The sequence below is a fragment of the Myripristis murdjan genome, chromosome 8, assembly GCF_902150065.1.
Source record: "Myripristis murdjan chromosome 8, fMyrMur1.1, whole genome shotgun sequence".
Lineage (NCBI taxonomy): Eukaryota > Metazoa > Chordata > Actinopteri > Holocentriformes > Holocentridae > Myripristis > Myripristis murdjan.
This window is the reverse complement of record NC_043987.1, coordinates 20087230-20111244: the sequence shown is the minus strand read 5'-3', so window position 1 is coordinate 20111244 and position 24015 is coordinate 20087230. Positions and strand designations below refer to the sequence as shown.

Sequence of the window (24015 nt, the reverse complement as noted above, 5' to 3'; positions counted from 1 at the left end):
CTTGCGGAGGTCTTGTACTGGACTACATTATATTTAGAGCTGTTTCCAATTTTTTGTCCTCCCTATTTATATACACATGAGGGGGACAGAATAGTGGAAACACATCTCAATAAAATGCAGTCCAGTACAACAGCAGCCAATGCCAATGCCAAACACAGAACTGAATGAACACCTCTATTACTGTGACAAAAAGAAAACCTGAGCATTTTAGACATCATAAAAAGAAACTTTATTGAAGAACAGTTGTATTGGATTGTATTAGACTGTGCAGGTGGACCTAATAAAGTAGCCACTGGGTGTTTATTCATTGTATTGATTACAAAAAAATGTAAATAAAATAATACAGTTGTTTGACGTGTGATTTGTGTAAATAATCCACTATTGTTAAGATGTGTAGCACAGTCTAAATCATACCCAGATAGAGCTGAGTCGATTATTGTTCAGCCATACATTGTTGCCAGTTATACACGTCATTGTTGCTATGGAGACTCATCTAGGAAGTGAAATGAAGTTGGGTGCAGTGCAAGATGCTACGGTGCAAGACGCTACAGTTGCATTCTATGGTGAGATTGACCATGGTGAGAGTGACCATGAACAACAAGAAGATACATGAGAACGCTATGTTCGGACATTGTGCACTGGCACTCCGTTCTTTCTTCCTTAGTATAAGATAGGCAGCACATTTTTCTAACAGGTGAGCTGTGAGCCAGAGGATTTCAGAGCAAGGCAGGAGGGTGCAAGCAGGGGAGGCAGAGTGAGTCCAGAGATCCAGGGTTGGAGTGCAGATCTGGAGTGTGCTGGGCAGGAGTGGGACAGAGACAGGAGTCAGGCAGGGCGACTGCGGGCACAGAACACAAGAATTAGTTATGCAGCATAACCACAGTGTAGGAGAAACAGAAATGCTAGAACGAGACTGACTGATTAGCTGAGTTTACAATCTGGTGGTATAGTGGAGCCCGAGGCCTGGTTTAAATAGCAGAATTGATTGATGATGATTAGCTGCTTGGCATCCAACAACACTTGCACACCTGATCCCACTGCTGTAATCCAGCACACAAGCACACAAACACAGGGAGAGAGAGAGAGAGAGAGAGAGAGAGAGAGAGAGAGAGAGAGAGAAAGAGAGAGAGAGAGAGAGAGAGAGAGAGAGAGAAGCTCCTGCTAGGGTGAAGCAGAGGGCATGACAATGTGGTTGGTTTAATCTGGTTTCACCCACAATTTCTAGCCTTCAGTGGCAGGTCAAATTTATCCAAACACTGGATCAGTCACAAAAATGTGTAAGGGGAGGAAGTATAGGTAGTTCTTAAAAAAATACGACCTCACTTTCCCCAGTTTCGTCCTAACAGTGGGGGGAGTATGGTCATTATATTGACTGTTGTGTGTGTTTCTCAGTGTCATTACATCATAAAAAAGTCATTTGGTGGCATGTTGCCCATTTCACTTTTTCTCACTGGTTTTCAAGGCATTTCATGTCAATAGAAAGGCAAAAAACAATATTCTAACAACTTTGTAATAACATAGTTAAGTTATTATCACATCTAACAATAAGCAGGAAAAGGCTTTCTGGGCTGACCTCCTCAGCCTGCTGCCACCAAGACCTGGTCCCGGGTAAGTGGCGGAAACTGATGATGAAGATGGTGACAAACAGCTTTTCAAAAAATGTTGACAGTGGGCCCCAACCAGACTTTGGGGCAAGTATTCTTGCAGACTGGTCTGCAGTAAAGCATTACAACAAGTTTGTAGTGTCACAATGCAACAAAGTCGACTCAGAAGTGGAAGTAACTAAGCACATTTACTTATGCTACTGTAACTGTGGGGCTTTTTGTGTATTTTTTAAAGTTGGTAATTTTACTTAAGTACATTTTTATTGGGTATTGCACTTCAGTACATTTTAAACCATATCCTTTACAGAGAACAAATGATCAGTGACAGATTGTGGGACAATGAACTGTCAGTCAACAAAGACGAGGAATCTGGTTCTACTTTGATTGTTCTACGTTTTGTCATTTCCAAAATTCCAATAAAAGCTGCATGATGAAAAACTGCAGAATTGGAATAAGTGTAGAAAAAAGCAGAATAATATCTGTGAGCTGACCTGATGACAAGAACCTATTCCATATATGTCAGTTGAGTCTACAGGGTCCTCACTTCAATCAACCCTCTCTAATTTTGTGCAACGCCCCTTTAAAAGAATCTTGTTTGAACCATGAACTCCTCCTTGTATAACTGCATTGAAAAGATCACACCTAACACATTTGTAGTTTTGAAAAAGTAACTCAGTAACCTTTCCTCCTTTTTTTTACAGCACTAGCCTACTTCTACTTCTACTGATGTCAAATATCAGCAAAGTAACAGTACTTCTACTAGCTATAGCAATTTGTGGTACTCTTTCCACCACTGTCCTTACGTTACCTGACGAAATTCTTACCTAAGAGTTAACTTTGTGTCTTAAGGACAAACAACAAATAGCAAAAGAAACATTGTTACTGGCTGACTTCATGCACAGCTTCTGGTTTGAGGCTGAGGAAATGCATGAATAAACTTGTATGCAACAGGAATCCAGCTATTTTGGCTGCATATCAATTCATATATGAATTAATAGTGAATTACAGTTCCTTAACTGATCTATTAAGAGTGAACTAATCATAAAAACTCATAGAGACTTGATTATTTGTTAATGGTGAGCTACAGGAAATCAAGACACATCCTGTGTTAATTTGTACCCTACAGTGCAACATCATGCAACATTAAACATTACACAAGCATATGATTTGTACCCTTAATTTGGGTTGAGCTACAGCCTGGTTGGGATTTTTTTTTTTTTTCTTTTCTTTTCTTTTCTTTTTTTTCTTTCTTTTTTTTTTTTTTTTGATGCAACACAGTATGTGGAAGTTAAAGATTTGCCTTCAGTGGACCAGCACATGGACTGCGGCCAGATTTAAATCTGGACAGGGGTTACTGTCAACACACTGCTCAAACACAGGGCAGCATCTTGTGGGCGTGTCCCGGAGGCGGTGCGAGCCCGACTGTGGCTGTCCCGTCTCGTAACTTAAAGGTGCAAAAACTTTTCATTCAGCAGATCTACAGGTGTCACAATGTCGATATCACTGATTTCCTCCTCATTCCTAAGATCCAGTGCTCGCAATTACGTATCCGCGAATGTCAAACTGTGCACAACTTGGAAACCAGGCAAAACCTGCCGCCTCCTGTGGTGTCGGTAAGTCTGCAAACCCTCGCAGCCTGTTTGTCTCAGTTTGACTCTACCCTTTTTTTTTTTTTTTAAGCCTCCAGTTACACTATTAACGTTATTTTTCAGCTTGATAGGGAGAGTGGGGGCAACTGCTTGACTGGGCTCAGATTTTAATCACATTTTCTCCTTGTAAAAAGCAAGCCTAATAAATTAAAACAAAGAAAGTTATTAATGAAGCCCCCTGAGAACCTCCCCGCCTTCTGACACAGCTGTTATTTTAAACCAGGGGTGGGTAAACCTTCTCCTATCAAGAGCCTTTTCAATTTTAGAACATCCTTCGAGTGCCATTAAAAAATGAGGAATATATATTAAAGGAACTTCAGCACAATGAATATATTAATATTTAAATGGTAATAAATTAACATGTTTTTCATTGGTCACCACTTCACGCTAACCTTAACACTGGAGCTGCCTGTGTTTGGCGAGGTGGGGTGATAATGATAGTATTAGCAGCTGGTTTTCCAGGTTTGGGACAGTCAGAGCGGAACCGAGTGATTACAAGAGTTGAGCTTGAGAGGAACGGCTCACAGCAGCAGGCTGTCCCAAACAGAGATGAAAACTTCAGTGTGTTTTTCCCTTGAATGTGAAACTCGTCGGGGAGCAGTAAATAATATGTAGGAGGTTGTTGCACAGGGGTGGGCTTTTGTGATGACTCGCCTGTATGTCCAGTTTTTGCAGCAAAATACTTCAAATTTTTCAGCCTCACTACTGTCTAATACGCATTTACAGATTTGACTATGCGGATTTGCCTATAGATTTGTCTACACATTCACAAATATTTATGCACTTACAAATCTGAATAGAGATTTGGAAATTCTATTACACATTTACCAATCTGTATACAGTAACACAAACCTCCAGACACATTTGCAAATAATTCTACTACAACAATATCCTCATTGAAAACTTATGCCTGTACATATGTAATTATTATTATATCTAGTGATAATAATTTTAATGTAGTTCTTAGATATTTTTAAATAAGAATAACAACTGGCCCCACCGCTGAAACAATTAGGCATTTAAAGTGAGATTTTTCTGTTTGACCTCAAATTGTGGTGTTCATGTTTTTGTCTGACTCAAACAAACACACAAGCAAACAAACAGACAAACAAAATAAAAGCGTATAACCAGTAATATGCCAAAACAAGTTCTGTAGCTGAAAATATCCTTATTCTTGGGCAAACGGTTGCTTTGTCATCCAGAACCATTCCAAAAACTGCTGACTTCATTGTCCCTCCTTTTATGGCTTTTCCTGTTTTGTTGGAAGGTAACTGGTGTAAAAATGAACATGATGATAGGTTTTGTTTTTTTTAGGGCCTTTGTTTTACTACAACATAATTCATTTGGTGGTCATTTGGAGCACAAGCATTAGACTTAAATTTTAAATCAAAGACAATTTTTTTTTTTTTTTTAACATTCACTTTGTCTTGTAACATGTGATCTTTCTCTGTCTTAGGGCAATAAAGATGAAGGGGAGTGCAGTGTTTTTGCACATGACTTCATGGGTTTTATCTCTAAATGCCTGCTCATATCCGTACATTGAAGAAATGTCTGCATGATTGCGTGTTACAAAAATATGTTTACACTTGCAAGATTCGATCCATTTTCGGATTTCTGTTGGCTATCAAGACTGATTTTGATTTTCTTGGCATGGTGCATGTTTTTATCTCGTATCCATTAGGCCTATCTCAAGTTACCAGTTTGAATGCCTTCACATGTAGGAGTTGGAGTAGTAATCATGTAGAGGATGTTGGTGCAACAACAGATTACTGTTATTACATCCACCACATGAACCAGTATGAAGTTAAGATCCAAGAATTTCATTGTTGGAGGAGAGGAGGACGATGAACTTAACTAAGCCCATAATGTTCTGTTGCATTACATCAAATGATTCCCATCTCCTTTTGCTTAACTCCCTCTATGTATTTCTATCCCAGGTCACTCCATGTGGATGGTCCTCCTCTTATTCCCACAGTGACCAGCAGCTATGTCCATGGCACCTCCTCCCTCTCCCTGCTTCCCTGGACTGTCGGCCAGAGCCTGGAGAAAGCAGTCGACCGCTGGCCTGACCGAGAAGCTGTGGTCTTCGTACAGGATGGCATTCGGAAAACGTTTGCTGAGTTTCATCAGGATGTGCGTCTCAGATTTTGTCCTCTACCACATTCAGGACTTCTTAAAAACTATAAATCAACCCAGAACCAGAATTAAAATGTTATATTTATATGATCTTGGATACGTCAGTTGATATTTCTTTGTGGACTGTTTTCTTGTGCCATGGAAAGTCAACAGGCTGCAGGTTTCTCATCAACTTGTTAATCTTCACCGATCTGCTTCACCCATGCATGGCAGGTTGACATGACCGTGTTGACATCTCTGGCACAGTAAACATCTGAAAATTACCCTGGATTTTGTCGGTCTGGGTCTTGATCCAAAGCAGCACTCAAAATATGTTGTTTTAGCTGTCTTGTGTCTACCTTTGGGAAAATGTATGAATTTTCACATAACTGTCCAACATCGTAAGAAAAATGTGTCTAAAATGTGTTGCAGGGTTGTATTATATGTATTATAATATCGGTTTTCAAAAAATGATGTTAAATGAGTTATATTGCCGATAACCACTGGTATCTCAGCCGCTTACAAGCTTGGAGTGTAAATTAACAAACAAGGCGGTTGTTGCTGAAGATGTGCTGGGCTTGAGCACATGTGAGTGCCAGTTAGACATGCAAGATAGATATAATAAAGACAGGATAAAGAGAATTGTTTATTTCTCCCGAAGCCTGTCATGACCTCATGTAATGTTTGGCTGGTTTTCACGTTTGTACAGGTTGACAAGGCGGCTGCAGGTCTGCTGGCTGTGGGGTTGAAGAGAGGTGATCGACTGGGAATTTGGGGACCCAACATATATGAATGGATGCTCTTCCAGTTTGCTTCAGCCAAGGCTGGCATTATAATGGTCAGTGCAGGAGCCTTCATATATAAGTTCTTCCATTTACAATTTTAACATTGAGTATACTGTAGATTGGGCCAGAGAGATGGCCTTGTGGTTTGGCAAACTGTCCTTCCACTGGCTGAGTCACAAACCTGCCACACGTCCTGCTGAACTGTCCTTGAACAAGAATCTCTACCAGCTTCAAGGGTGCTGCTCTCTGTAATATCCTGCGTTTGACTGGACATTATATTTGATGATTGAAGACAATGATGATGATGATAATGATGATGATTTATACTTTACTGTCAGCCAAGGCTGAAATTTTTCATGCATCGACAGCAACATAACAAAAAAGAAATTAGGAATAGAAATATGATACTAAAATAAATACTTTTGCGTAACATAATTATGGAAGGATCTACTTGGTGCAGATATCAAGATGTGATCTGGGACTGCTCTCTGTATCTCTGAGTTGATGGTAACTGTGCAAATTCACCATTCAGAACATGACTGGGGATAAAGACAATATTGCTGGCCAGCCTCACTATGTTGTTACGGTAGGCTGATTCATAAAGTTTTTCAAGAGGTTGCCCTACAATCTTTGAACAGATTTTCATTTGGTGAAGTCTACTCGGTTAATGTGTCCCAGTGTAATAAGTTTACTAAGTCATCGCTGTCCAGTGAGAACCCTGCATCTCCAATTTTGGTGATTTTCATGTTTTAACTTAATTTGAGTATTTGCATGCTCCACTATGGGTGCAGAATGTTCTGTAACCCTTAGGATTATGAAACCTTTACAAAACACATTATATAATCTGAAAAATGTGCAGTTGTCAACCAAGAGACAAGACTTGTTTACCTTAGTTTCTGAAAAAATGGTATTAGGGAGACACAAGTTTTTGTTTGGACAGTTGCAAAGTGCTCCATTTTAAAAAACTGGTTTCCCTGCAGGTGTCAGTGAACCCAGCCTATCAGCTGAAGGAGGTGGAATACACTCTAAAGAAGGTATGTGTGGATGAGGGTGTGTTAGTAATAGGTTAGTTACATAAGTATATATTAGTTGCGTAATGATTTATCCATTGCATTGACATTGATTGTCAGCTCTGCTAATTCAACTGCATTATCTCAGATTTCAGATGAAAAAAGTATTCTTGCAGGATTATACGTGTTCATTCAATGCATACAATATTATGGTTGATAATGATTTGATTATGAATCAAAATGTTACATGAGTTTTAGTTCACTGACTGACAAAATAAATAAATAAATCATTCAAAAGACATAAAAATTTGCACTTAACTTCAATCACTAATTAGTGTTTCATGAATTGAAGTGAATCTCTGCTAAGCCTAACAATCCCACTCCAAGGAAACACCATATTTCCATTATGAAAACTAAAATCACACCTGTTTAAACAACTGACAACTCATAGCTCTCAGCAATAATGCCAATTATTATACACAAGTTTGTAAGAATATCCTTCAAGTGACTATGTATCTTAAGTTAAACCTTATTGACATCCTGGGTGCAGGTGCAGTGTAAAGCAGTGCTCTGCCCCACCAGCTTTAAAACCCAGAGGTACTGTGACATGCTGAGAGAGATCTGTCCAGAAATAGATTCAGCAGCATCAGGCATGATCAAGAGCTCCAGGTAAGACAGAACCTATTACAAATGTCATATTTTTGAAATATGTTTTGATGTTACATGCTCTCTCTGCAACACTGTAATGGGACAAAGGTTATATCCCCTGCACAAAGGACACAATGTATGATTGATGTATTTGTGGATGCAGTACAAAGATTGTATCTTGGGACTACCAGGCTGCCAGACCTGCGCATGGTGATTGTGACAGATAGCAGACAGCCAGGGATGCTCCATGTGGACGATGTGATGCAGGCGGGGGAGAGTCACCACACTAAAGAGCTGATGGATCTGCAGACCAAGTTGTCCTGCGATGACCCCATCAACATTCAGTTCACATCGGTAACTTTCAGTGTTCGACCACTCTGGTGCGCTAACATCATATTTCATACTGTAGGATGACAAGATCATGCAGCTACATGTGAGAGAGATCCAGGTCAAGTCATATTCCTTGTTTTTGCCTATCTTTTATTTCAGGGGACCACAGGGAATCCAAAGGGAGCTACTCTTTCTCACCACAATATCGTCAATAATGCCTACTTTACTGGTCTCCGAATCGGATATGGATGGAGAGTAAGTGCATATTTTCATTATTTGAACAAGATGCAAACACATTTCTTATTTTTCTGTGTCCTCATTAGCCTCAGGTGAGAGTGTGTATCCCTGCTCCCTTGCACCATGCCTTTGGCACCGTTCTTGGAGGAATATGTACGGCGGTGCATGGCATCACACTGATCTTCCCGTCCGTGGGTTATGATAGCCGTGCCAGCCTGGAGACCATTCAGAAAGAAAAGTACAGCATGTTTTGTCACTATTCATATGTCTTTCAAACTAACTGAATATACAGAAATCATGCATTGTGATTGATTCCAATCCATATATTTTCCACTAAGGTGCAATATACTTTATGGCACTCCCACAATGTACATCGACATGCTAAACCAAGCAGATCTCCACAAGTTCGACTTGTCTTCACTGGAAGCTGGTAAGAGATCCGAAAGTCTGAGACATAATCAGCATGTTGTTGAGTATTGGTGCAAATATGTCGCCACTAATAAGCCATAAGCCTGGGAACAGACTTGTTTGAAACGTGGGTACATCACCGAAGTGGATGCATGTTATGTTTTTGCCTCTTTGTTTGTCTGTCTGTTAGCAAGATAACTCAAAACATAATGGACAAATTTGGATGAAACTTTATGGAGGGACTGTTAATGGGTGAAGCAAGAGCCGATTAAATTTTGGAGTATTTAGGTCAAAGGTCAATGTTTCTCAAAGGTCAAATTTCAAATTATGGGCAACATCTTGGGAACAACGGTCTGTGATTGCTCTTAAATATGAATTTTTTATTTGCTGTATTAATAAAATCTGTATGTACTATCAATAATATTCTGCACAGACTGCACAGTTTTCTTTTTTGATTTTTTTTTTTCTCATGCTTTATGTAATTATAGCTGTACTAACATGCCTGAGAGTCCTCCCATGCAGGGATGCAGCACTTACTGCATATATTTCAGTGAGCATAAAAGTCACGGTTGCAGCATTTACCCAGATTGTGCTTGGATTTACATTAAGGGGATCCTTCTAGTTTGTGTGATCTTGTGCTTTAGGAATCATAGGAGGATCTCCATGCCCTGCAGACCTTGTCAAGAAAATCATAACAGATATGAAAATGAAAGAGATAATGGTGAGCAGTTATGTGTTCTGAACTTTTCCCATTCATTCTTTGTTTGTTATTAACAATAATATTTGAGTACAGCACGTATACATCATGCACATACATCTGCTGTACAACAGGTAGGGTATGGAACCACAGAGAACAGCCCTGTGACGTTTCTGGGTTTCCCACGAGACAACGAGGAACTCAAAACCAGCACTGTTGGATGCGTCATGAACCACACTGAGGTATGACTTCTTTTCCATACTTTTTTCATACCAGCCTTTATCTACACTTCACCATCAATACTGTGATGTATCCCTGTGTTTCCTGCCCATAGGCTAAAGTGGTGGACACCTTTACTGGGGAGACTGTCCCTCTTGGGGTCTCAGGTGAGCTGTTGACCAGAGGCTACTGTGTGATGCTGGAGTACTGGGAGGAGCCTGAGAAAACTAGAGAGGTCATCTCCAAAGACCGCTGGTATAGGACCGGGTAAAATGGATGTTCATTCATGAACATGATGAAAAAAGTGATCAGAAAGATGCAGAGAAAATGATGTGTATGGAGATAAGGTCTCTTCAGGTGGAAGATGTGTGTCATTTACTTGTGTGCAGAGACATGGCCAACCTGGACCACTTTGGATACTGCCGCATTGTTGGACGCATAAAGGACATGATCATCCGAGGAGGGGAGAACATCTACCCTGCTGAGATAGAGCAGTTTCTTTATACACACCCCAAAATACAGGAGGTGGAGGTGAGACTTAGGACCACTAGAGGGCAGCAAAGAGTGTGATATGGTGTCTCCATACACTTGATGGTAAAGATCAGCCTTGAAAATCACAGTTGTGGTAGCAACTGTTACAGTTGTCATTACTTATATACAGTACAGGCCAAAAGTTTGGACACACCTTCTCATTCAATGCGTTTTCTTTATTTTCATGACTATTTACATTGTAGATTCTCACTGAACGCATCAAAACTATGAATGAACACGTGGAGTTATGTACTTAACAAAAAAATGTGAAATAACTGAAAACATGTTTTATATTCTAGTTTCTTCAATATAGCCACCCTTTGCTCTGATTACTGCATTGCACACTCTTGGCATTCTCTTGATGAGCTTCAAGAGGTAGTCACCTGAAATGGTTTTCACTTCACAGGTGTGCCTTATCAGGGTTAATTAGTGGAATTTCTTGCTTTATCAATGGGGTTGGGACCATCAGTTGTGTTGTGCAGAAGTCAGGTTACTACACAGCCGTCAGCCCTATTGGACAACTGTTAAAATTCATATTATGGCAAGAACCAATCAGCTAACTAAAGGAAAACGAGTGGCCATCATTACTTTAAGAAATGAAGGTCAGTCAGTCCGGAAAATTGCAAAAACTTTAAATGTGTCCCCAAGTGGAGTCGCAAAAACCATCAAGTGCTACAACGAAACTGGCACACATGAGGACCGACCCAGGAAAGGAAGACCAAGAGTCACCTCTGCTTCTGAGGACAAGTTCATCTGAGTCACCAGCCTCAGAAATCGCAAGTTAACAGCAGCTCAGATCAGAGACCAGATAAATGCCACACAGAGTTCTAGCAGCAGACCCATCTCTAGAACAACTGTTAAGAGGAGACTGCGCGAATCAGGCCTTCATGGTCAAATAGCTGCTAGGAAACCACTGCTAAGGAGAGGCAACAAGCAGAAGAGATTTGTTTGGGCCAAGAAACACAAGGAAGGGACATTAGACCAGTGGAAATCTGTGCTTTGGTCTGATGAGTCCAAATTTGAGATCTTTGGTTCCAACCGCCGTGTCTTTGTGAGACGCAGAAAAGGTGAACGGATGGATTCCACATGCCTGGTTCCCACTGTGAAGCATGGAGGAGGAGGTGTGATAGTGTGGGGGTGTTTTGCTGGTGACACTGTTGGGGATTTATTCAAAATTGAGGGCACACTCAACCAGCATGGCTACCACAGCATCCTGCAGCGACATGCCATCCCATCCGGTTTGCGTTTAGTTGGACGATCATTTATTTTTCAACAGGACAATGACCCCAAACACACCTCCAGGCTGTGTAAGGGCTATTTGACCAAGGAGGAGAGTGATGGAGTGCTGCGGCAGATGACCTGGCCTCCACAGTCACCGGACCTGAACCCAATCCAGATGGTTTGGGGTGAGCTGGACCGCAGAGTGAAGGCAAAGGGGCCAGCAAGTGCTAAACACCTCTGGGAACTCCTTCAAGACTGTTGGAAAACCATTTCAGGTGACTACCTCTTGAAGCTCATCGAGAGAATGCCAAGAGTGTGCAAAGCAGTAATCAGAGCAAAGGGTGGCTATTTTGAAGAAACTAGAATATAAAACATGTTTTCAGTTATTTCACCTTTTTTTTGTTAAGTACATAACTCCACGTGTTCATTCATAGTTTTGATTCCTTCAGTTAGAATCTACAATGTAAATAGTCATGAAAATAAAGAAAACGCATTGAATGAGAAGGTGTGTCCAAACTTTTGGCCTGTACTGTATATATTTTTTGTAAAACAAATCATCACAACGATTTTTTATTAATCATTTGTGGTGATAGAGACACACACTGCAGGTGATTTCAAATACACTACATTATGTTTCTGTTTCCGAGGTGATTGGAGTGAAAGATGAGAGGTTTGGAGAGCAGGTGTGTGCCTGTGTCAAGCTGAAGGAGGGGCAAACCTCCAGTGTGGACGAAATAAGAGCTTATTGCAAAGGCCAGGTGAGAGCAGGTGATAGATTATAATGATATAGGCTTACACAGCCAAACTCCAGTACTGAAACATGTCTGACATTGTGCTTTTTGTTGTTGCTGTTTCTCTCTAGATTTCTCACTTCAAGATCCCACACTATGTGATATTTGTGGATAGTTATCCTCTGACTTTCTCTGGAAAGGTAGGATATATCTGCCCCACCAGATATCCTGAATTTAAACTGAAATTAAACTGTCAAGGTGGCATGGATGATGAGTATGTTTGGATGATCTAACCTGAAACTGTGATGCCTGTCATTTACTTCTTTAGATCCAGAAGGTCAAACTGCGAGAGCAAATGGAGAAGAAATTGGGGCTTTAAATTTTGGATGCTCATGGGCCTTGTCTGTGTGTCTGTGCTGGCAAAGTCCTGAGTCCAGATGGGGAGAGGCATATACCACATACCAACAGCTGATTAGCAACTATATGACAGTTTAACTGCATGAATGTCTTTAATGTGATAGTCAATCAACTCCATTGTTTTTCTATAACTTAAGATGAATTACTAAGCTAATTTTCCCACTTCTTATTGCCTTGTTATTTTGTAATTACCTCAAGTTTTATATAGCAATTGTAACTGCAGTTAAATTACAGTACATTAAGTATTTTTTTTTTATTCTGAACTGTATGAAACACAACATACAAATATATAATTTATTTCCTCTTCATCTTTATTAGCTTAAACAAATTTAACAAATAATTTTACATCATAATACGAGTTTAACCATTGTACAATATAGTAAAACTCATTAACGCATGCCATACTGAATCTCAAATAAATAGGACCTTAATGCCAAATGTCAGTATCTACAAACGTGGTAGGTAAAGTTACAACCTTTGAAACCAATATAAACTGACTGTAGAACATACTTTAGCAACAGGCTCATGTAGTGCCCAAAATGACATCCTGTAATATGAAATAACCTTGAATGCTGGACTAAAAACTCCAAATGATGCTTCCAAAAATGGCAAGAGGGCAACACTAAGGAATTAAAGATCCATGACAAGGAGCAACATGACAGCCAAATGGATTCAAACGCAGTTCTGGGATGTAAAATGAATGCAGTATCAATATCACGTCCACCAAAAAACCAAGAGGCACATCAAATCAAACTGAGGTTCAAATAATAACAATGAATCAGCAAATGTGCTGCATGACACAATGGCAGGGTGCACCATAAACTCACATACAGTAGCCAAAGCAGTCTCCCAGGAAAAGGATCTTTTAACAGTTTCCCGTTTGGTTTACTAACTGTTCTTCTGTGTGGATTGGAGATTAATAGAGCCACGTTTATGTGCTCTTGTGACTAATCTTCAGTCAATAATTACATATCACAATGAGGTAAGTGAGCCTGTCACAAAAAAAAAAAAAAAAAACGATACGTTTAACATTTAAAAAGGCAAACCTGTTCCTCGAAGTGTCAACGGACATCTGTAGAGGAGAACACTTGACTGAAGCAAAACCTGTGAGGACCAGTTTGTTTAAGTGCAGGTTTAACCCAATCATTAATTTATGAGAAGACAGAACCAGCTGATATTTCAGAGCTTCAACACGAGACTCCTTCCAGCTTAATTACAACTAGGAGCCAGTCACAACAGGAATGGCTGTACTATGGCTACATGGCTTTGAACGGTCAACATTCACTTCAGTCATTCTTGCGGATATGGATTAAATCCATAGCTCTCAAACCCCACAATACATATACACACGTGCAAGAAAACAAGCAAAAGGGAGAAAAAAAATTGCATCTTAAAGCATACAGTGAGATAAGTTAGTCACTTTGAACATATCCCTTTTTTAAATACAATACATTCTAAAGATAAATTAGCATAACTGTGCAATTAAAGTGAAAGCATAAGAGAGGGAAGTTTAAGAGGACGCTGTGGTCAATTCACGACCTTTTGTCAGCTATAGTAGTTTTCAGTTGATCTAAGTGGGACTATGACTGTATTTGTACCACTTCAGAGTAGAGGTCTAGAGAGCAACACATTTGCATTGACATTCACACAAGCATAGTACATTACAGCTTAGGCACATGCCTGTATGCGGTAGGTGTGTTTGCACGTTACTGTGCACCTACTCATAGATGCATTCAGAGCTGCAAATTAGTGAGGCATGTTTATTGTATAGTCAAGTCTCTCTCTCTCTCTCCCACATATCAAATTCAAAAACGCACTCTCTCAAACAGGCAAACACACAAAATACTCTCCCTCTCAAACACACGTGCACCAACACACACACTCACACACACAATGTAATGGTCTTTCAAGTGTCCTCTCTGTTCCCTAATTCTGTTGGGTGGATAGGAGTTTCTGCAGAGGTGTGTGTGGTGTCTAGACACCTCACACACTGAGAGGCAGCATGCCTGGTGGAGACACTGCTCTGGATGATGCCATGGAGGTCAAGGAGCTGGGGTCCAGTCCGTTAACAGTCCTGTAGGACCCCGTGGGTAAGAAAATATAAAGAGAGAGAACAAAGACAAGAGAAACATGTCAGGCACTGAATTTTCTCATTGCAGCGTGCCTTATTATGCACAACTTCTATTTGTTGAATAGAGTTTCACAGGAAGACGAGAAAGGAAAACTTAATTGCTTGCTAGAGACTCACGTTTTGTCAAAGTAAGTGGTGTGTAGTGAGTGGGAGAACTTGGTGGCATTGCTGTTAATGAGAGTGCCGTTGGCTGCAGAGTAGTTTTTTCTTGCTGCCTGGTCTTTGGCAAAGTTCCTACAGGCAGCTAGCTTGGACTCCAAAGCCTTGTGACAAAACACAAACTGTATTTAGCTTTTGTTATAGACATCTTACCCATTTGTCCAGTGATTTAAGACATGCAGTTGCTCAGTGCACTGCAGCCTACTCATAATTATAGAGCAGTGTGTGAGAGGTTACTTTGTAAGTCTTAAATTTCATACACAGATACCATCATCATCTTTAAAAAGGTAAACACGCTCAGTTAAAAGGTATAATACCTACCCCAACCTTCCTGAGGAGGTCACCAACAATGTTAAGAGCAGAGATTCTAGCAGAGGGAGTAAGGGAAGAGCTGCCACAGCCATTGGTCAAAGCTACAGCAGACAGAAGGAGCAGGCAAGCCAGTATTAATACACATATCAACAATAAGTCAACATCCAATGTGTATGTAATAGAGTGAAGTGGATTGTGACCTTTTGGGCTGATGAAAGGATGTTCTATGCTCTTCCCAACAGGTGTGGCTGGGAGGGATAAAGAGGCCTGTACCGCTGAGTCCATCTTATCAGTGTCTAAAGTGGGTGAGCTGGGTGCTGACATCCTGTCTGTAGTCCTCTCCCGTACTGCCAGCTCCTGCCTCAAGTCTGCAGAGGAAAGACCCACACACATAAGATACTCCTCCAATGGGCATTATGTTGACTAAATATAAACAGAACAATGGTGGAGGTGGGCTTGTGTGCCCCGTGTGTCTAATCCATACCTCGTGCTTCATCCTTAAGCCGCTGCACAGATACCAAAAGAGACTCCTTCTCATCCAGCTCACTCTCCAGAAAGGCATTTCTCTCAATGGCTTGGTTCAACCGGCCCTCAAAGTCCTCCAGAGACACGATTGTTGCTCTGCAATGTGAGGAACACAACTGTCAGTATGCTTTACATTAAGTTGGCTACAGCATCCTCCAACACCTGGGACTATTCCCCACAGCCAGACCTACTAATTCATAATATGCTGAGCCCAAAACGAACTAAATAAATAACGATTACAGCACTATCACCCATATCTCATGATATAAATATCCAAATAATATCCATTCTCAAACTGTAGCACCTATTGGAACTAATCCTGATATTTGTCTGGGAGAAATTTGGGTTTTATCTCCTTTCACAACATTCACACAAAATTCTACAGGAAACACTGCGTCATGAACGTATACGTAGTGGTGGGGAACATACTATGTTAGGAAAATATGCTATGTTATGCCAAAATGGTATAAAATGGTACGAAAAGATGTGTTTTAATTGATTTTTGGCTAAACTGTTGAATGTGTCAGCAGGTGCTATGGGCCTAAGACCAAGGTTGATTTACAGTGCGTTCTTGGCAATGAAAGTTGCTTATCTCAAATGTAAACCCTCACTACCCAACAACTAACAAGCATGCTCTAATAAGGGTCTGAGCATGCTCTAATAAGGGTCTGCTGCACCAAAAAAAAAAAAAAAAAAAACACAAAAGAACAAAGAAATGCCATTATAAATCAGACAGGAACAAATCTCAGTATGTCTAAGTCCCTTTTCCAAAAGCTAGAATGATGAAAGTGGTTGTGATCTTGAGTTCTTTGTGTGCTGCGAGGCATGTAGTGAGCCAAATGTAAGGTGTTCCACTGTCAATCTGACCTCTTGGCTCTTTCCAGGTCGTCGTTGGCCTGCTCAAGCTCCCGGACGTATTTATGGAGCTGCTCCTTGATGCTGCGTGTCTGGCCCAAGTCATCCTCTAGCACAGAGATCTGCTTATAACTCTGGGCATACTGCTGCTCCAGCTTCTCCTGATAGACAGATAGATAGATAGAGAGAGAGCGAGAGAGAGAGAGAGAGACGGGGAGAAAAAGAAAAAGAAAGAAAGCAAATGATAAAAGGAGAGTAGAGTCAAGGCATGTGCTAGTGAAATGCTACTTTATGTACAATGTTACAGTCACTAATGACAGTAGGGGAAGTTCAGTGAATCATACGAAACTGCTAGTAATGATGCCCTTCCACATCATTTCATTTTCAAAGAGACTGCTCCATCAGAGGCCTATTTTTGTTCCCTGGAAAGGCCCTGTGGCTCATTTGGTCTGGCGCAGATCAGAGTAGGTTCAGTAGCAGGGCTGCAAGTCTAAATTGTGGCCTCTGCAGCACAAAGATGGGAGAGCATGACTCATGATCTCTCCGGGGTTGTTTACACATTCCAATGCTTCTCTGCCCTGTGCAAGCTACAGTGAATGCCTCAATGCATGTGGTTGGTTTAAAGACGGATAAGATCACCACAAGACCTCACTGAAATATTCTGACTAATGTTCAGGCCTGCTTGTAACAGTACAGAACTGTACTTACAGTTCTCTATTTTTTCTCTCTTGATCCTGACATCCAATTATGGAGTGCTGCAGGATTACCTGAGGTCATGTGTTTGTAACACCTAACATACAAAAAGGACATTGGACCTTGTCCAACGGCTGTAATAGAGGTGATGTGAAGTAATTAAGTAATCACACTCTAAAAGTAGCCTAACTCATAGACCCATAGAGCACACCAAATCCTAAGAAACATACAGCGCAAGTCACCAGTTGTGGTTACCTTGAGATTGTCCACCTCATTCTTCAGTCTCTGGTTCTCAGCTTGCAGATCTCGGAGCCGATGTTCGGCCTGGCCGAGCTGCGTCTCTAACTCAGCCTCCAGCTCCCGACTCCCTTCCTGAAACTCCTGCAGCTCCTCCTGGGCATCATGGTAGCTGGACACAACATATACACAAATACACACGGGGAGAGCAGGGAGAGACATAAACAATCAGGGTAACATATCAGCTCCCTTGCTCATTGACTCTATTCATTTCTGTGGAGTGAACCAACTGCATGACTGCAGATGAACTAAGCTGTGCTCTAGAATATTGTCTGGCTTTTGTCATGTAAGATGAGTCAGGCTCATGCATGTTCTGGTAGCTTTACCTCCATGGTCAGAAAAGACATATAAAATCCATCAGTCAGAATTGTTTGTCAGTTATTTGCAGATATACAGCCTTAAATCCTGTTTCCCCCAACCAGAAAAAAAATGTGGTCAGCATTTTGAGTTAAGCAGGCTGAATATAGCTCTAAACAGACAGCTGAGGGTGAGAGAGGCAGGCTAGGTAGCTCAGCAGTAGTGCAGGATAGCAGGCCTTCTGTTAAGTGTCCTCAGCTGTGGAAAGAGTTAAAGGTCAGGGGTGACAGAATACAAGGAGGTCTGGAGCCAGGATGGGGATATGAGCCAAGTAAAAGGATGTATCTACACACTGCCCTGGGCTGATCCCGGCACAGGGAGCCTTCCAATGAAAAACACATACAGTAGCTTCTTACCCAGTCCCATGGTATAAATTCAGGTCTATTTGAGCAGAATTTCTCAAAGTTAAGTAGGGCAGGGAAGTAGCTGACTAAGAAGCTTGGTGCTATTAGTAAATTTAGCTAACCTAAAGTGTCTGATTTATTGCCTGTTGTGGTGGGTCACACACAAGATGACACAACAGCTCACACTGCTCTGAGACTAGCTGACTGATGTTATGTTGGCCTCACAGAGGCTCGAATGAGTGGAATCCATGAATCAGTTGTTGTGCCTGGTCATACCACACATACCAGTGCAACAGAGGCTGCTTCATCAGCACGCTCGGACACATAAGTCCCGTGTTTAACAGTACACACTTGTCCTCCCTTGCCAAAACAGCTCTTCACTGTTTAAAATAACCAACAATGACATATACCGGTGAAATTCAAATGCATTAAATGTCTGAAAATGAGAAATGCCTGGGACTGTGTTTTAAAAAAGTGTTTGTATTTCATGTGACTAGGTGTTTTTAGCAATGACTGCAAACTGTATGATATCCAGTAAGCCTAATCACATTAAAAGTATAACAGTAATAAACTAAAACATATCCCTAGTTTAGGGACACAGCTTACAAAATGTGATCAGCTAACACTGTGAATGGCTTCCTGTAAAGTGGTCCTGACAAAACGTAAGCACCAAAACATGTGTGAGGAAAACCACTGCTAACTAGCGCCTTGGAGTTATTTTTTCCACGGGTTGATGTTTTTTCCCCTATGTACCCACAGCATGAAGTTCTTCCAAAACCTCAAGGATTTTAACCCCCTCTGTGCTGTTTTTCACATCTTCCAAGAGACTTAGGTTATGGGTCTCAAATGCCTCAACAGAAGGCACAGGCCCAGTTCAACAGACAAAAACTTACATGACACTCACTAGTAGCATTACTACCAGTTTCTATCTCTTTTTAATGTCAAATGTTTAGTTATTAACGCATGAGTAATCCACAGCTGTTTGTGAAGACTGATTTCAAAAAGCTTACCTGGTCCTTTGCCTCATACAACCAAACACAGACAAACTCTGTGACAAGATTATGCTGGCACATGGTTTCTGTTCTGAAACTTTAAACCAAGACTCAACCCAAAAACGTCCAAAACATTTGGTTGAAAAGGATGAAAAGATTATTGCATATCCATCCACATCTTTCATAACCACACTCAAAACCACAGTCTCAGCAACTTACGCTGTGTCTGGCTATTACGTAAGAGTGAAGGTCCACACATTTTTTTCAAGTGAAGTTGGGTCAGTGCTGCTCAAAGTGAATTTCTGAAAGGGGGTATATTTAGTATGGAGGCAATAAATGAATATCGCTGTCATTTGATCTTCGGCATTAAGACTATGGCTTCAAGTATCCTTGGTGGCAGAGAGGAGTGGTTTTGGCTTTGACATACCAGGCAAAGCAAGTCCACTGTTAACACCTTGCTGGATAGGATATCAGGTGAGGTAACACCAGACTTAACAAATCTATATCAATGATGCTAATGGCCCCTGAGGAAAATGCAAGTAAGAACAGATAAGATATTTGACACATCATTTTGTGACATACCCTCATCTGAGAGAATGAACAAACAGAAAAGCCCTCTATATGCAACAAGCTGAGAACAGTTTTCAAAATAATATCAAGCCTAGACAGTAATATGTCATGACTGAGCTTAACAAAAAAGCATTTGTTATTCAGCCTTGCATTGAGAGGTTATATTGTGAACTTCATAGCAATGAAACTCATCAGACAAGATATTCTGTCAACAAATCACACAGCCTACCTTTTCTTATATTTGAGGGCTAAAGACTTCCAGTAATCGATTTCCTCATCATTTGAAGAAAACTTGGGAATCATCTCTGTGTCCATGGCAGGGCAGCCTGAGGATGAAAAAGACGTATGTATGAGCCAAACAGACCTTTCCAACTGCTAACAAGAGTGCCAGTAATCAACATTTTAGGCTAGTACTCAAACGGCTATGCACTTAATTGTCAAACACAAGACAATAAGTTTGTGGGCCACAAATTAAATTTTTTCACTATTTGTAGCCTTTAGCCTAATGTGTAGAATCAGGTCCTCAGTGTTATAAATGAAATTAAAACATGGAAGCTTGCTGTTTGGTCCTAAAGTCCTCTTATACCTCACTGTATAGATTAACAACACAGATCTCCCTTGACTAAAAAGTGAAACAAAGCCAGATCGGACAGGCTGTGTCACCCTCAGTTAGTCACGAATCAGTGATTTCAGTCCACAGCCCCTGATGAGAAAGGTCACCCTCCCCTTCGATAATCAGGACTTGATACACTAACAGCCTCATTAATATGGTCCCAGTGCCCTGACAACCATTAGGAGAGGACTTCCTCCTGATTCAGTTTCCAACTCATGTGATGTCAGCAGTAACCCACCACCCCCACCTACTGCCATTCATGTTCATTTAGTGTGGCTAATGTGGTTCTAATAAATCAAAGTATTCTGAGTGTGATGTAGTTCAGAAGTTTTTCATCTTCCGTCCTGTTTGAGGCACCGCAGCCTTAATAGGTGGCTGTTCCTCAATTCTTGTTAGCTTATTAAGCTCTTCCTGGATTTGTGCTCCATATGAGCATGTGAGGGCTCAGGAAATAATTTAACACATCTGGATAGAGCCGCTGTGTGTGTTCCCTGTGAGGCATACAGCAGCTGTGTTGGCACTGTAATATGTTTAGCTCGGGAATATTCATAATCTGTCCACAGCTTCGAGGGATTTCAAACACACAGGTCAGGCAACCAGTGGACACGTCACTAAATAGCTCTTGGCTGGACTAAAAGTCAAGCAAACTATGCAAACCAGTTCATAGGCACTTTTTCCTATTCCTCAGAGTTGGACTTTGACAGCAAGCCAAACATGATGTTCAAACTTCAAAGCTATAGCAAGATCTGAGTTGGCTTAGGCTATGTCTAAAAACAGGATAGAAAAAGGATCAGGAAATTTGTTTGGTCCAAAATAAAGGTGCACAAAAAGTGCTTCAATGAATAAGAAGCAGCATAATACATGGTAGAGTTGTTTGACTTCACTAGCCTTGTTTAGGAAGGCAGTCAATGACAATGTTATTTCCTTTGGGACAAGTGAAACTGCAAAAGGAGATGGTATGGAACTAGTGGAAGGATGTAGGGTCAAAGGCAGGCCCGCCTGTTCTTCCCTTTAACATTCCTCTGAGATGGCGTTACCAAAAGCTGACGGCCCCCCTCACGTGTCAGTACACTGCTAAATCACCAGACACACAGGAAACTGGAGAACTTAAACAATATCAGGGTGGAGAGAAGAAAATGTTCCCAATACAATAATGACATGTAATCATACAACTAAAGAGCCTTCTAAACTCTACAGGCTTCAACCCACAAATACATTTTTTAATCAGTAAACGGCCAACTGGTGGATGACTGTGTAATTTAGTAGATCTATACTTGCTGTGACCCCAAAATGGTGTGAATGAGATCTGGTGCTTTCTATTGATCCATGTAGGCCTACAAAAGGCGTGAGTGAGAGGAAACAGGAGGTTGCTGTTTCCATGGTGATTCAGAACAGAGCCCTAAATAGGATAAACATCCCTTTCAAAAAAGGAAAGCTATTTATTAGCCTACCCACCGATGACAAGTCATGGAAATCAACTGCGTCAGACAGATTCAATTGAGAAGCACATTGCTATAGCGATCTGCATACATAAGCTATTTCACACATTTAGGATAGACGAGGACACAGTGTCAATATGATGGTACAGAAAACAAAACAGTCAATGACATGAAGGTGAAGTGAACCTCTCGCCACAGCACATCACAGGGCAAACGTTTTAGCCAGAACAAATTGACTGCCCCCTTATCTCTCATGTCAGCATCCTTTGGGAAAATCTGAGCTTGAGAGTTGGTTGTCAGTGTCTTGTGTGACAATGCCAGCACAGGAAGATACCGTGGTGGGCAGATATGATGACACACTATAGCCTACAAACTGAAGAGCCATCTGGAGATGTTTAAACCACAGAATTACTAACAGGGGAAGTGAGGTAGTGAAGAGAGAGTCTCTTGTTTGTACATCCTCTTTTAATGATGATGACTTGGTGCTTACTCAGACAGTGCAAGTCATTTTTATTCCTTTGGGGACCCAGAAGTGGATTGAGGAGGACTCCACAAAACCCTGTAAGTACGTAGCTCTGATTTGATTAGATTTATTCTACTGTACAGCAAAACGCAGGGTGTGGAGGTGCACCTCTGGCGTGTGTCCACATTTTTTTTTTGCCACTTCTTTTTGGAGAGGGCCCGCAATGGGACACTGGAGGAATGGACAATTGCTCCGACTGGTATCCCAACGACACATTTCCAAGTCATTCAACGTCGAGCGGTACTTACAGACAACAAACCGTCATTACAACTAACATACACTATAAATCACAGATTTTCAGGCATGGACGTGAACGGCGGCAGGTTGTCAGTGACACATTCCTGCTCATATTTCGATGGCTGATATGAACCAGTGGTTTGACACACAGCCTATACGTCAAACTATATTACACGTGCACTTGAGACAACAGAAAAAGTACTTAATACGAAAAGCAGAGACACAAATAGCATAGTAGCCAACCAAATCATATGGTACATTAGCAAAACCAAAACGGTGAACTCGACGCCCAACGGAGCTGTCAGACGTCGGTTTGGTTCTCACGAGCGAATGCCTGTAACGTTAAGGCGTTTAAACTGACACGACAAACATATTAAAAAAAAAAAAAACATAATAGTGTTGGTTTTTAGCCTGTACCTTGGCATGTCAAATCCGTGTCCGACTCTTTCTGTTTCAGCAGGTCGCCTCCGGACTCAGTTATATCCAACCACACACCAACACCGGCCTCAGACAGCGGGTCTATCTAGCTGGCTGAGCCCGTGTTTAGGAAATTGCCAACGCGTCTCCCGGAAGCGATGTCTTTTTTTTTCCAGACGTAAATTCCGATCTGGGCGTACGCACTGACGTCAAGCACATTTACATCAGAACTGGGCTGGGCTAGTCTAGAAATACACTGCATAGAATCACATGCGCGGCTGCGAGGGAAGAGTTATATATATATATATATATATATATATATATATATATATATATATATATATATATATATATATATATATATATATATTTTGTCAGTGACCACAAGGTGGCATTGGGCTGCCAGAGAGTATCAGTAAAGGGCTATAGAGCGAAACGAAAAATCACCGCAATATACGCACATAACATACTAGTGTATCTAGCAGGCCTAGTATTAAATACAATCACAGTTCCTTAAAAAATGTCTTTCTCTGATAAACATGTGGCAGCTAAATAACCCCGCCTTTGTGTCTTTCTCAAGTTCATAGAGTTACTGACTGGTGTCATCCTACAGATTTTTTTAAAACATAATTTTGCATTTTATCATTGGATTTGAACAATCATAATTGTAACAACTGCGTTTACACTGGCATATTGCTACATACTTATCTGAAATGATTTATTATTTGTATTTACAAATACAAATAATAAACACACACACACACACACACACACACACACACACACACACACACACACACACACACACACACACACACACACACAAAGGCTTAAATACACATGCAGACCGCTTGCATAGCAATGTGCATTCTTTGTGCATTGGTATGTGTATTCAAAAGATTCCCCATCATTTCTTGCGCTACAGGCTATAGGCTAATGTTGAAAATAA

At 40.9% G+C, this 24015-nt stretch overlaps 2 protein-coding genes across 2 annotated transcripts; one reads left to right on the top strand and one right to left on the bottom strand.

Moving 5' to 3' along the window:
* The first annotated feature begins 575 nt into the window (after positions 1-575).
* On the top strand, positions 576-12757 carry LOC115363149 (acyl-CoA synthetase family member 2, mitochondrial-like). Its single transcript, XM_030057242.1, has 16 exons — positions 576-622; positions 5191-5386; positions 6078-6206; positions 7134-7187; positions 7714-7832; positions 8003-8165; positions 8301-8396; positions 8465-8616; positions 8717-8808; positions 9431-9507; positions 9618-9725; positions 9818-9969; positions 10092-10233; positions 12102-12212; positions 12317-12385; positions 12514-12757. Exons 1-16 carry the CDS (start codon positions 576-578, stop codon positions 12562-12564), a joined length of 1758 nt encoding a protein of 585 aa, XP_029913102.1. The 3' UTR covers positions 12565-12757.
* A 135-nt stretch (positions 12758-12892) lies between these two features.
* ndel1b (nudE neurodevelopment protein 1-like 1b) lies at positions 12893-23218 on the bottom strand. The gene is made up of 9 exons (XM_030058422.1): positions 23067-23218; positions 20067-20163; positions 17533-17686; positions 16597-16745; positions 15689-15825; positions 15405-15572; positions 15214-15305; positions 14851-14996; positions 12893-14676 (listed from the first exon to the last, which is right to left on the bottom strand). Exons 2-9 carry the CDS (start codon positions 20150-20152, stop codon positions 14586-14588), a joined length of 1023 nt encoding a protein of 340 aa, XP_029914282.1. The 5' UTR covers positions 20153-20163; positions 23067-23218; the 3' UTR covers positions 12893-14585.
* Between the last annotated feature and the right edge of the window lie 797 nt (positions 23219-24015).

Coding starts and splice junctions, on each gene's coding strand:
- LOC115363149 (XM_030057242.1), top strand. CDS start 576: ATGGTGAGAGTGACCATGAACAACAAGAAGATACATGAGAACGCTAT. Junction 8,166..8,300: donor TCAACATTCAGTTCACATCG/GTAACTTTCAGT, acceptor CTTTTATTTCAG/GGGACCACAGGGAATCCAAA. Junction 12,213..12,316: donor GAGCTTATTGCAAAGGCCAG/GTGAGAGCAGGT, acceptor GTTTCTCTCTAG/ATTTCTCACTTCAAGATCCC.
- ndel1b (XM_030058422.1), bottom strand. CDS start 20,152: ATGGACACAGAGATGATTCCCAAGTTTTCTTCAAATGATGAGGAAATC. Junction 15,306..15,404: donor TCCTTTCATCAGCCCAAAAG/GTCACAATCCAC, acceptor TGTCTGCTGTAG/CTTTGACCAATGGCTGTGGC. Junction 14,997..15,213: donor ACCTCCTCAGGAAGGTTGGG/GTAGGTATTATA, acceptor TTTTGTCACAAG/GCTTTGGAGTCCAAGCTAGC.